The sequence below is a fragment of the Arachis hypogaea genome, chromosome 9 (assembly GCF_003086295.3).
Source record: "Arachis hypogaea cultivar Tifrunner chromosome 9, arahy.Tifrunner.gnm2.J5K5, whole genome shotgun sequence".
Classification (NCBI taxonomy): Eukaryota; Viridiplantae; Streptophyta; class Magnoliopsida; order Fabales; family Fabaceae; genus Arachis; species Arachis hypogaea.
In genome coordinates, this window is record NC_092044.1 from 16869515 (window position 1) to 16883114 (window position 13600).

Below are 13600 nucleotides of genomic sequence, written 5' to 3' on the forward strand. Positions count from 1 at the left end.
ATCCATGATAAGATGAATATGGAGAAAGGCCATACATCAGTATAGATCATTTCAAGAGACAGATTAAATTGGAAATAATCAGTAATGAAAGGCAACACATGCATTTTTTCCATTCAACAACATTTACAAAAGTCTGTGTCATTTATTGATTTTAAAACTGATATATTATAGGTTGATAAGATAGACTTTACAATTTTTGATGAAACATGTCCAAGTCTATCATGCCAAGTAGAGAAAGAAGATTTATTTGCAGCAAACACATAAGGAGAAAAATAAAAAATTAGAAACAGAAGGAGTACAATTAGATAACTACACAACAGGTACAATGTTAACAACATTGATTTTTGCACCAGAAGTATCATAATTCAGGAAAGAATTATTTTTAGAAAATTTTGTAGTAGCTATAGCAACATGTTAAAATTGATAGACGCCCTTAGGCACTCCTTTGAGCAGAATCTGTTGAGTGCCCTGAGATTTGACATAATAGCAATTAGGATAAAATTCAAAATAGTAATTATTGTCTTTAGCAAATTTATGAACACTAACGAGATGTTCAGACATTTCAGGAACATGAATAAGGTTTCTTAGCAAAAATTTTCGATGATTTTCAAGATAAATTAAATATCCATGACCTATATGAGAAATTCGAGTACATGTACCATTACCTAATAAAATTTAATCGGAACCTGAAAATTGCTGTGATTAGATGAGACTGATCTGGTGTAATGTGGTGTAATGCACCTTATTAGAATATCAATTATTTTCAGAAAGATTAGAAGAAGTTTTCATGAAGGTTCTTGGATTTTGAAATTCAAAAGATGATGGAGTTGGAAGAGATGCAAGATTTTGATTATTGATGGTTGAAGAAGTCTATGCAGAATATTAATGATCAAACCTATGATAACATACTAATGCTGTGTGTCCAAGTCTCCCACACACTTGACATTGAGGTCTAATGAATGAAAAATTTTGAAATTTAGATCCCCGAGCAAAACCTCTATCAGCACCTCTTGATCTTCCTCTTTGATTATTTCGACCAAACCTCTTCCAAAAGTAGTATGTGTGAAATTTGATTGAACCATTCAAAGATCAGATTTTCTAAACCTTTCAATCATATTTTCATGGCCCAAAAGTAGAGATTCTACTTTAAAAATGATGATAGTTTCTGATTTTGCCATCACAGATGAAAGAAATAAAGTATAATCTTCTGTTAATCCCTCAAAAATAACTTCTATATGTTCATCAGTGATGAAAACATAACCAATTTCCATAAGAGAATCTACCACAGTTTGAATTTGCTTGAGATATTCTATAGCTAACAAACCAGTTTTTTGATTGTCTTTAATTTTGCTTTCAGTTGTTTGATTTGGATCCTGGAAGTTTAAAAAAAAAAATTTCTTGAATATTTTGCCATGCTTGATGAGCATAAGCACAGTGTAATACTTTGTTTATGATGGAGGATGACAGAAACCATGTCATCAGGTAATGATTCTATGCCTTCCATTCTTTGAAGGCTACTAATTTTGCGTTTGATTCCCTCTCAGCTTCTATTGAGAATTTTTGTGGAACTTTGTCTGGGTTGAGATAATCTTCAAGTGAATTCACACAAATTGCATGAAGTGCTAGCTGCTGCCATGATTTGTAGGAGTTTCGATCAAGATTATCAAGAGCTGGGATGGAAAGAAACTATTTGTTGCTGCTGGAAAGAATGGTGGGGATAGGAACAATTTATGCTATGGATCAATTCAAGCTCCTGATACCATGTTGAAATTCAGACTTTGATGAATTTGGTTTGGATATTGAACAATAAGAAGTGTGGTTAGAATGCTACGGGGTTCCGTTACATGCGTTGTCAGCAGATACCTTTAGTATGTTACGAGACTAATAGGGAAAGTAGTCGGTTGTGACAAAGTGACAGAATCGTGCATGTCTTTTAGTGTTGGACGAGTGCAAATTGATACTTTATCATAGATATAATTAATGAATGGGTTCATATCACAATAGGTATCAGTAGATTCGATGTGCTAGTGAAAGAAGTGGGGCGAGAGGCTTTTGGATTGAATTGTTATGAAGAAGCTAATGAAAAAAAGTGACTATAGTTGTGATGGGGGAGCTGAAGGAAGACGAAGAAAATATGGGCAAGTTGGTAATTCCTGAAATTATTTTGAATGAGTGGATTAATGATTATTCAAAACAAAATCAGATAAAAACGGTAACATATCAACCAATTTATGAAGGAATTGAAGAAAGAGTGGATGTGTGGGATGTGATCATATTAATTATGAAGCTGATTCTGAAAATACAGTAACATGGATTTATGAAGGTAACTTTAATGGACTAGAAAGGAGGGCAAAAGGAATAAGAAAAAGAAGGTTCTTTGTAGGCTTGGTGCTAGGCCCAACAATTCAAGGATGTCCAAAAAAAATAGAGAAGAATTTTTGGACCCGGTTTCCTCAATCAACCAGCTCGGTGATGTTGGATTGGGTTTAGAATTTGAGTCAGGCTTGATGGAAATAGAGCACGGTTTCCACGATAGGGATAGGCACGCTAGGGAAGGGTCTACGACAAGTGTGCAGGATGCTGCATCTACAAAACTTGCGCTGGAAACTGGCGCGGAGAAGATCGAGGGAGACCGAATCGGTGTTGAAGGAGGAAAGCTAAAGACTGGCCACGACAAAGGAGGTTCAACGTGGCAAGGAAAATGCGCAACCCTGACGCCACCTATGTTGGGTCGTGAGATCGAAGAAAAGTTGATGGCGGAGAATCAAGCCGCTACTCTCCCGGCGGCAACATTGAATGGAGAGATTGGTGGGTTGGGTGTGTATGTTGATAATGATGGTGCAGCAGATGTTGATGAAGGAACGCATGATAGGGATGACATTGTGAATAATAGTGGTATGGGTTCCGTCACAAAAGAAACAACATTGACAAAGAGATAGGGGGAGCTATCGGAACATGATGAAGATGTAGCTGGGAAGAGGGTGGTTGATGATGGTGGTTCGGACAAGAATGAAAGAAGTAAGAGAAACATAAATAATATTTTGGAGGGGCAAATGCTTGAAAATAGAAAAATTTGGGACCTCACGTTGGAATTAGGTGCAATTTTATACAATGAAGAAGATGATATTATGGCTATTCTCCAAACACAGAATGAAGAAATTGCTCAGAAAAAAAGATTGGCAAAATAGAAAGAGAAAGCAAGACACCACAGGCCCAAAAATAAAAATAAGTGTGTAATAATTTATTAAAATAATTTGTTCTTGGAATGTTGGGAGGTTAATGGGTGATGGAAAATTGAGCATGGTAAAAAACTTCAAGAAAAATTTAGGTTGAATACGTTGGGCTTGTTTGAGATTAAGTGGCAAGTAATGACGAAGTTTGATGTAATAAGAATTTGGGAGAATGATGTTGCGGAATGAGAATATGTTGAGTCGGAGGGTGCCTCAAGTGGTTTACTGTTAATTTGTGATGAAATAATGTTTAAAATGAGTCGTTGTGGAGTTTTAGTTCTGTGTTGAAGGGGTCTTACTAAAAATAATTTCAATATGCTTTCTGTGGTGTATGGAGTTCATACAAGAGAAGAAAAATTTACTGTGCAGGAAAAATTGAGTTATATTACAGAGTTATACCAGCTTTTATATGAGACTTCAAGTACAGGTGGAGGGGAGAAAGCATAAGGTCAAATTAACAGAGTTTTAGTAAGAATTTGATAAAAAAAGATATGCAACTGGTGAACTTCTGTTTAGCGATCTTGCAATTAGATTGACAGAGTTTTAGTAAGATTGAAGTGGTTAAAAATATTTTCACTAATACAAAATCAGGAGTACAAAATCAGGAATATACTATAAGAAGGAGGAGTACAAAAAATGATTGATGAGTGTTTTTTCGATTTTATTTTTATTTTTAATTTTTTTTTATTTGTTGGTTGTTATTCTTGCTTTATTTAGTGTGTTGAACTCTCTTGTTAAAAAAAAAAATAAGAAGTAAAAAAACAATAAAGGAAATTAATTTCTTTTATCATAATGTTAACCGAGTATATTATTGTGTTCTGCATACAAGAGTGACACTACTATATACTATATAGTAGTGGAAGTAACATATTTTTCTTCTCTAACATACTAAAATAGCAGTGGAGGTAACAAATTTTTCTAATCACCTAAAACTAAATTTTGTTATTTAGTTATATCTCTCTTTTATACTTGAGTCAATTTTTCTTTTATATATGTTATTTTTTAAATAAAAAATATTAGGATTTTTAGAGTTTTATCTAAATATGAGGTCTGAGTTTTTTTAAAAAAAATCATAATGTGTAAAAAATAAAAAAATTATTGTGTGCGCTTTATGATTTTCTTTTTAAAATAAAAAAAAGCATTGGATGATTTTTTATTTTTAAAAGAAAAAATAAAAATCGATGGTGCGATTTATGTGTGGTTAGATTATTTATTTAATCCTTTTAGTTTGATAGACATATTAAGTTTGATACACACGTTAAGAGCAGAAGAAAAATTTGCAGGTACAATTTCGAATGCGCGTGCTTAGATTATTTATTTAATCCTTTTTGTTTGATAGACATATTAATTTTTTTTTTTGGTAGTAATCGAGATCTTTGATGTGTTATGCACTTATGCATCATTATAGAATGGTGGGTGTTCTTTTATTAATATGGAGAAGAATTTTTTTTTTTTAAATCAGAAACTTCGATTTGACTTCTTTAAATTTTTATAGAAATTTGAGGGTTAGAGTTATTAAGAAAAGAAAAAAAAAATCTAAAGATTTGATTTTGGCGAGTACATAAATTTGAGAGTTAAATTTGTGTTTTATGTAACAAATTTAATGATCCATTTATATATGTTTTCACATCTTAATTAAACACGTCATACTTCATAACATATCAAAAATAAAAAGTAACATCTTAATATCTCTTATTAAAAATATTTTTTCTTTCATATTAAAAAAAAATTCTAAATACATGATTTTATGACAAATATTTGTGAATTGATATTCACTAACTAATAATTTACTATAATTAATATATTTTGTAATAATAATACTATATGGTCAATAAATATTATTATTTTTGGTTAATAATAATTTATACTTATATTTATAAATATTTTACGCACAAAAAATATATAGTTTGTATTAAATTTTGCACGTATAATTCAATATCGTTTGTATTTACATTTTTTAAAATTTACACATATATATTAATAAAATTTATTTGATAAAAATAATTTAATATTTATGCAAATTAAATAATAGCCTGATAGCTAAAACTACTAAAAATGATTGGTCCAAGATTTTCTCATTTTGTAATATTATTACAATGATTTATCAGAGATTAAAATATAGATTCTCAAAATTTAATAAAAGTAAAAAAACCCTTTCGTTTAGAAAATTTGAAAATAAGAAATTTGCGGGTTAATTACCCCCCAGGTTTTTTCCCTGGCGGTTTACATTTAATTTGCGGTGGTTCTAATTTTGATGGTTTTCTCTCTGACAAAACCGCCGAGCAACGAAACTAAAACAAAACCTAAAGAAAAACACCTGGGGTCCTGCCCTATTCATTTAAACAGTCCGTCAACGTCACCGTCGCCGGCGCCACCACCTCGATTCCCACACTCGGTGCTTCTATCCTTCAGATCTCGTGCCACTGGATCTGGTTTGGAATTTCTAGATTTCTGCTTTTGTGCGATCTGCTGCTTGTCTCATTCTACGATTCTTTATTTTATTTATTTTCTTTGTCTTTTTGAAACCGATTCAGTCTTTCATTGGATGATCTTATTGACTTTGTTACGTGATTTCCTTTTTCTGTGTTAGTCTGATCTTTTGTGATAAAATTGCTGAGTGCACATGGTTTGGTTGATAGGTTGCAAAATTTCACTGTAGTTAATCTAGTGTGCATTTTTTCTTTGGAAACGAAAAATATACAATATTTTTTTAATAAATTACTTCTATTAACAAGAAAAAAAAAAAGAAAGAAAAAGTACTTTTGTTTTAAGCAAGCAATTCTAGGTATTCCAAATAGTTTAGATTCTACATCAACTAAGACAGATAACAGTTTCATTTTAGAGCTCTAAACCTTATGGATTATAAATGTCTGGAAAATTTTGTACATGGAGTGGAGTTACTTATGTAAGTTATTCAATGCATTTGAGTCTAATCTTGGAACAGTCTTAATGATACAGATTTTGTGCAGCAATGCCTAGTAATAAACGTTTGAAAGTTACAGCATCCACTACAGAGAAATCAAGCGTAGCTGTGCCACCATCGCGTAGCAGTGCTCAGCCTATTCCACCATCCTGCAGTGATCTTTGTCCAGTACTTCCAGCCCGGAAGGATCCTCATTCATCACTGCCAACTCCTGGTGATGCTCGTCCATTAACACTAGTCTTTGAAAGTGGTGTTCATCATCCACTTGGATCTAGTTCTGTTCTGTGTCATGAGTCGATTAATTCAGATGATGATGCTGAATCATTTGATGAACATGTGGCCACCATAAGTTGCGGCAGTCGTAAGAATAATGACTATTGGAAGGTTAATGTTATTGGTAAGAGTTTTGTCATTCTCAATGTTTCAACTTAATATTGTCTTTTAAATTATTCTTTTCTTTTTTTGCTTCTTTTTATTTTTTGGCGAAGATGACAAATCAGAAAACTTATCATTGGTTTTAGATCAACATAATGTAATAGAAGAAGCTAAACTAAAGGTTGATGATGTTTTGTCACTCCCTGCGGGTAGAAAGGTGATACTTACATGCAATGAGCACTTGCAACCAATTGGTGATGCGGGTGGCCTCTTAAGCGGCTTTTTAGGAATTTTGGGAAGTGATTATAAGAAATTTCCTATATATCTTTTGTCTTGGCGTAAGGTCCCCAGAAAGGATGATGTGTACAATGACATTATAAAGGTATGCTTTATTTTATTTGAATTATATAATCTCTTTCTTTCAGCAAAAATTCTCTATGAAAACAAGAAATCACCCACCAAGTTAGTCACCACATTTTGTGTATATTTATACGTGTTTAATACATATTTTTCCAGCAGAATGATTAACCACTAAAATAATCAAACTTTTTGCAATAGAGTAATCAAACTTTTTCACAACAGAATAATCAAACTTTTTATGAACACCAAATTTAGCAACCAATTATATTTATTTTTATTCATATTTTGATTATAAATGTGAATCAAATTTAATTATATTGTTGATAAAGTTTGATTATAAATGTGATTATAGGGTGATTTTGTATTCGATTTCTAGTGTCCATATAGCATGGTGGTTGTTTCAGATGTTACAGTCATTAATCTCTCTTGCAGAGGAAGTTTCATTTTGTGGATGTGGAGAACAAGATAAAACGATATATGCTGAAGAATCTAGGAAAGGTGTGGAAGGATACAAGGCATAGGCTATTTCACCAATTTTATGATCATACTTTGAGCATTGAAGAAAACATTGCAAGGCGTCCTTCTAGAATTGATGAAAATCATTGGAGATGGTTCATTGACTATCGCTTGTCAAAGAAAACACGGGTAAAAGTCAAAAGTAGACTTGATAATTTAAACTGATGTTATTTAATTAGCTCATTACTGTATTCCTTGCGATGAGACAATAGGAGATATGCAAGAAAAATGCTGAAAATAGGAAAAAACAATTATTCACCCATACTGGCGGTTCAAAAAGCATAGCTAGGAGGAAAGATGAAGAGGTGACCAATGTTATAGTTCTGTAATTGAACTAGTTACTTTTTTTCACTTCTATCATTGAGTAAATATGATCGTGTGATTAATAATTTAGGAACGACAATGTGGGAGGCGCATTAGTAGAGGAGAGATGTGGACTATAGTGCACAAGAGAAAGGATGGCTCTTATATCCATAACGAAGCTCAGGTTATTGGTGTAAGTTTCTTAACTTATTTAAATATATAAGTGCTTATCTTATTTCAGTTTATATTTGTAATATGCTTTAAACTTACAGGGTATTATTTACAACAAAGTTGTTAAACAAAAGTCCGATGATTTGATCTAGTTGTGAGAAGTCTGTGAAGGTCTAAATTTTATTTCTGGAGTTATATCGTGGTCATGTATTGCAGAGTTCATTTTAACCTCAGTTATGGGAGATTGAAAGAATACTTAGAATTCAGTAATGTCTTTTGAATCATGTTCCTTTTTTTGTCTCCTCTATGAAATGGATATAATCTGAAGCATTTACACCACTTGGCATCACAATTTGCATAACATGTGGACCTATAAAGCATGCGTTTTGTTCATTTTTTTTCTGTTCAGTAACATATGCGGAAAATCTGAGTAAAATTAGTGTGTAACTGAGAGAGAAAATTGAGTAAGAATATGACATGGTTACTCTTTTGGCTACCATAAAAATACTTGTGTCTTGAAAATGCTAATGATTGAGAAGGTATCCAGAATAATTTTTTTCTGTGAATGGTCATTAATCACCCATGTGTTCTGGTATGTGCTATATGGTATTAAAAGCTGGTGCATGCATTGGAACATCATGAATTGCCTTATTGAGTTTAGATAGTATATGCACAGTGATAATACTCTAGTTTTGGTTGTATTCTCATTGGTACAAAAGGGTCTTTATTTCTTCTCATCTGAATTTGTTATATAAGGTATTGGGCTGAAATCTTACCTGTATATTGCAGGAAAAAATTACAAGTATTGAGCGTGATGACGCCTCCTCCAAAGAATTATCCCAAAATGATTCACTTTTTCAAGCTCTTGGAAAGGAGCACTTGGGTCGTGTTCGAGGTGTAGGTTCTGGGCCATGTCCTACTCAACTATTTGGTCAAAGTACACATCAACTGGGTGGAATGTCTTCATCAGTTAATCATGACATTCAAGTAGAGATGAATGAAATAAAGTCTCAATTAGAGGCTTCGAAATTACAGGTTCAAAATCTTGAGACGGAAATGAAACAGGAGAAGTTGAGGCGGCAAGCATTGGAAAAGGCTGTGAAATTTCTTATTGAACTACAAGGAAGCAATTTGCCACCTGAGATTGCTGCTGTGATGAATGCATTTGTATGTGTCCCAAATGTTAAAAGTATCTTACAACAAATCATTTTTTTAATTTTTAATTTTTCTTTTTCAGGATTCAGATAAGGTGAATGGACCAGTTTCACCTGGTGCAAGGCCGTCTTCCTCAGCTAGCCACGATGCTCAAAACCATGAATCTGACAATGATTGAAAATAAGAATTGAATTTTAAAGACTTTTATATTACTTTTATATTTAGGTGGAACAAGAGTAGAGAATGGATGTTGAAGACTATTTTAGACAACTATGTTGACCTGGAAAATTGTTTTATTTTAAGACTAACTTGTTTCTTAAATACTTTTTCTATGATATTAGTGTGTGTTTGGATTACAGTTTGCAAACTATAGTTTGTATAAAATTGATTTTGCAAACTTGATTTTGATAAAAAAGTAAATTTGTGTTAACGTGATTTATGTTTGGCAATCTTTGTATTAAAATGGATTATAGTAAAATAAATGTTTGGATTATACTATTCAAAATCACTTTTAGATGAAAAATTACTAAAAGAGACATCAATTTAAATAATTTTTTTCATTATTCTATTATTTTACTTTAAATATTTGAATAGATCTTATTAAGAGACATGGTAAAATAATAATAAAATACATAAAAATAATAAGAAATATCATAAAAAAATTCATATAATAAAAAAATTCATATGAACTAGAAAACAATAAAAAATAATAATAATATATAAAAAAAGTACACTAAAAAATAATATAAAAATATTTATTATATAAATAAAATAAATATAATAAAAAATAAAAATATAAAAGATAGTATTATATATTTTATAATGTCAAAAAAAAATGTTCTATAATTTTTTTTAGTACTGTTAGTATTTAGTACTTTTTAATTTAGTATCATTTTAGACTATAAATTTTTATTATTTATGACTCTTTTGTTACTTATAATTAATATATAATAAAGACGAAAATAAAGTACAGTCATAAATAGAATAAAAAAGAAAAAAATTATGCACACATAGTATATAATAATTACGATCAACAACATATATTTATATAAAAAAAATTACAATAAGAAGTAAATAAAATTCATATGAATAATACCAAATAAAAAAAATTATACACAATATAAATATAATACAATAAAAGATAGAAAAAAGAATTTATATAAACAAAAAGTAATAAATTTTTTACTTGGGTCGTGATTGAAATAAATTTGTATGAAAAAAGAAAAATTGGAGCGAAGACCACACACAAAGAGCTATTGTAAAAAAGAAAAAAATTCTCATCTAATTTTTCAAAAGTAACCAAATCTCCATACGTTTAGAGGTGTAAGCACTTTTGGGTTGAGAGTACTAAAAGATTGCCCAACATAAAAGTGAAACGTTCAAGATGCTCAAAGAGGCTTCTTTCTTCCCTAACGTAAATTCCAAACACACCCTTAATACTGGTGTGCTTATCCTGGAAACTAGTTTCCTTGTGTGAAAAATGTACCGATTCAAAATTAGCGGCGATTATAAAATGTAAATTAAAAGTCTTTTGAAACCGTAGTAGTGGTTTCAAACTACCGCTAGAAGCATATGGGTGTATTATCGGCGGTTTAATATCGCTACAAATTACAAATTATTAGTCGGTTGTAAATACAAGCTCAACAATTGTGGGTTTATTAAATAAGCCACACTTATATAGGCTATTAGATTTTATTAGATGAAAATCAAAGGCTAATATAAAAAAAGAGCATTGATGGATTCTAATAAATATAGAATATCCTAATATATAAATAAATACTTTAAATGGCAATACTTTAAATACAATACTTTAAACGGCAATAAAATCTTTTATTCTTAAATAATTAAATATAAAATATATAAATATAAAATATGTGAGTATTTTTTATTTAATAAAATTAATTATTATGCAAAATTTTTTATAATATTAAAAAATTATATTAAAATAATATTTTAAACTATAACATAAAAATATAAAATTATTAAAATTTTATTTTATATTACTTGATAAATAATTAGATTATTATATTTAAAATTTATTAACTAACTACTTTTATTAAAAATATTATTATATAATATAATTTTTCATAAAAATATTTAAAATAAATAAAAAAAACAGAATAAATAATATAATTTTAAATACATACCTAAATAAAAAAGTTAATATTTTCATGTATTATATATAACGTTTTAAATAAATTTTACTTTTACAAATATTTTGATAAAAATTATATTATACAATAATATATTTAACAAAGTAATTAGTTAATAAATTTTAAATATAATAAACTAATTATTTGTCAAGTAATATAAAATAAACTTTATTTATTTTATATTTTTATGTTGTAGTTTAAAATATCATTTTAATATTATAAAATTTTTTTTTTATAATAATTAATCTTAATGAATAAAAAAACTTATATTTTTTGTTTTTATTTATTTTATATTTTTTAGAACAAAATTTTTTTATCTTTATATAATAAAATATGTGATAATCTTTATATATATATATATATATATATATATATATATATATATATATATATATATATATATATATATATATATATATATATTAGGGGTGGTAAAACGGGTCGAATCTGTCGGGCCGACCCGTTGAACCCGCTAAAAAAGGTGGGTCGGGCTAGAATTTGAAACTTGTTAAATTAAAAAAATTCGTCAAATTATGTATATATGTTCCAATTATGTGACTTTATTTATTTTATTTTACAATTTTGTATATATGTTCAAATTATGTGACTTATTTTTTAAAATAAAGATGGTTCTATTGACAAATATTATTTTGAACAATTTTATTGAAGTTAAAAATTTAAAAAAAGATAATAAAAGTTATATTATAATTTGACTATTTTTTATTTGTAATTAATTATTTAATTATTATTTTTAGTTAATTTTAATTAATTTTACTTTTCAAAAAAAAAAAAACAAAGTCAAACGGCTAGCATTTTGTACCCACTTTAGTTGGCGGGACGGGCCGGCCCGTCCCACTTAAGGTGCGGGCCTAGGTGAGGCGGGGCGGGTTGGGGCGAGCCGGCCCGCATTGCCACCCCTAATATATACTATCTAGTAATTTTTTTATATACTAAATAATTATAATCATATAATAATATTGAAATCAGAAAACATATTAAATCTGTTACAGTATAACTATTTAAAATATCATTTTAATATAATTTTTTAATATTATAAAAAAATTTTGCATAAAAATTTTGCGGGTTTGACAAATATTTTTAATTTAACAAGTTTCAAATCCTAGTTCGACTCACATTTTTTAGCGAGTTTGGCGGGTCGGCCTAACGGACTCGACCCGTTTTGCCACCCCTAATATATATATTAAGAAGATTATCACATATTATACTATATAAAGGTAGAAACTTTTTGTTCTAAAAATTATAAATTTTTTTATTTATTAAGATTAATTATTATGCAAAATTTTTTTATAATATTAAAATGATATTTTAAGCTATAATATAAAAATATAAAATAATTAAAATTTATTTTATATTACTTGACAAATAATTAGATTATTATATTTAAAATTTATTAACTAAATACTTTATTAAATATATTATTATATCATATAATTTTTATCAAAATATTAAATAAAATTTATTTAAAAAATTATATATAATACATAAAAATATTAACTTTTTTATTTAGGTATGTATTTAAAATTATATTATTTATTTTGTTTTTTTAAAAAATTTTAAAAAAATAAAAAATTAATATTTTTATGTATTATATATAATATTTTAAATAAATTATATTTTTAAAATATTTTTATAAAAAATTATATTATATAATAATATCTTTAATAAACGTAGTTAGTTAATAAATTTTAAATATAATAATTTAATTATTTATCAAGTAATATAAAATAAAATTTTAATTATTTTATATTTTTAAGTTAGTTATAATTTAAAATATTATTTTAATATAATTTTTTAATATTATAAAAAAAGTTTGCATAATAATTAATTTTAATAAATAAAAAATACTCATATATTTTATATTTAATTATTTAAGAATAAAAGATTTTGTTATCTTTAAAGTATTGTGTATTAAAGGATTGTCATTTAAAACATTTATTTATGTGCTAGGATATTTTATATTTATTAGAGTCCATCAATACTCTTCTTTTATATTAGCCTTTGATTTTCATCTAATAAAATCTAGGGAAAAGCTCCATATACAAGTGATTAGGGCTTGTAACTATTACAAGTTCATTAACGCCTAATCCACCAAAACGCACTGCAACTCCTACATCACTTACACGCGCTATATAAAGATCCCGCGTTTGTATAACTACCAAGTTTAAAAGATTTGTTTCTTTCTTTGTTTTCCTTCTTTCCGAATTTCATCGTTCTTCTTTTCGCGCGTCTTCCCCTGGTTTTTCGATCGTTCTTTTTCTCTCCTTTCTCATTGGTTTGTTCTTCGTTATTGACGTTAGTTCCTCTCTCTGTAACTCCAGTTTCGTTTTCTTTTCGATTTTCTAGTTTCTGAAATCAAAGTTTGAACTCGTTTTGAAGATAATGGGTGATTCAAC

The 13600-nt window shown here is 28.4% G+C and overlaps 1 protein-coding gene across 2 annotated transcripts; it reads left to right on the forward strand.

The window, feature by feature from the left end:
- The first annotated feature begins 5407 nt into the window (after positions 1–5407).
- On the forward strand, positions 5408–9389 carry LOC112710540 (uncharacterized). 2 transcript variants are annotated; one of them, XM_025762799.3, is made up of 8 exons: positions 5408–5662; positions 6189–6550; positions 6675–6910; positions 7321–7533; positions 7617–7709; positions 7799–7900; positions 8668–9045; positions 9116–9389. In XM_025762799.3, exons 2-8 carry the CDS (start codon positions 6202–6204, stop codon positions 9209–9211), a joined length of 1467 nt encoding a protein of 488 aa, XP_025618584.1. In that variant the 5' UTR covers positions 5408–5662; positions 6189–6201; the 3' UTR covers positions 9212–9389. The 2 variants fall into 2 exon arrangements, with proteins under 2 accessions (XP_025618584.1, XP_072058751.1); XM_072202650.1 differs by having other exon boundaries at positions 5446–5662; positions 6175–6550.
- Positions 9390–13600: the final 4211 nt, after the last annotated feature.

What these genes read in the sequence shown, in the direction of transcription:
- LOC112710540 (XM_025762799.3), top strand. Translation starts at nt 6,202, where the DNA reads ATGCCTAGTAATAAACGTTTGAAAGTTACAGCATCCACTACAGAGAAA. An exon ending in TGTACAATGACATTATAAAG is followed by an intron (nt 6,911 to 7,320) that starts GTATGCTTTATT and finishes TCTCTCTTGCAG; the next exon opens with AGGAAGTTTCATTTTGTGGA. An exon ending in CTGCTGTGATGAATGCATTT is followed by an intron (nt 9,046 to 9,115) that starts GTATGTGTCCCA and finishes TTTCTTTTTCAG; the next exon opens with GATTCAGATAAGGTGAATGG.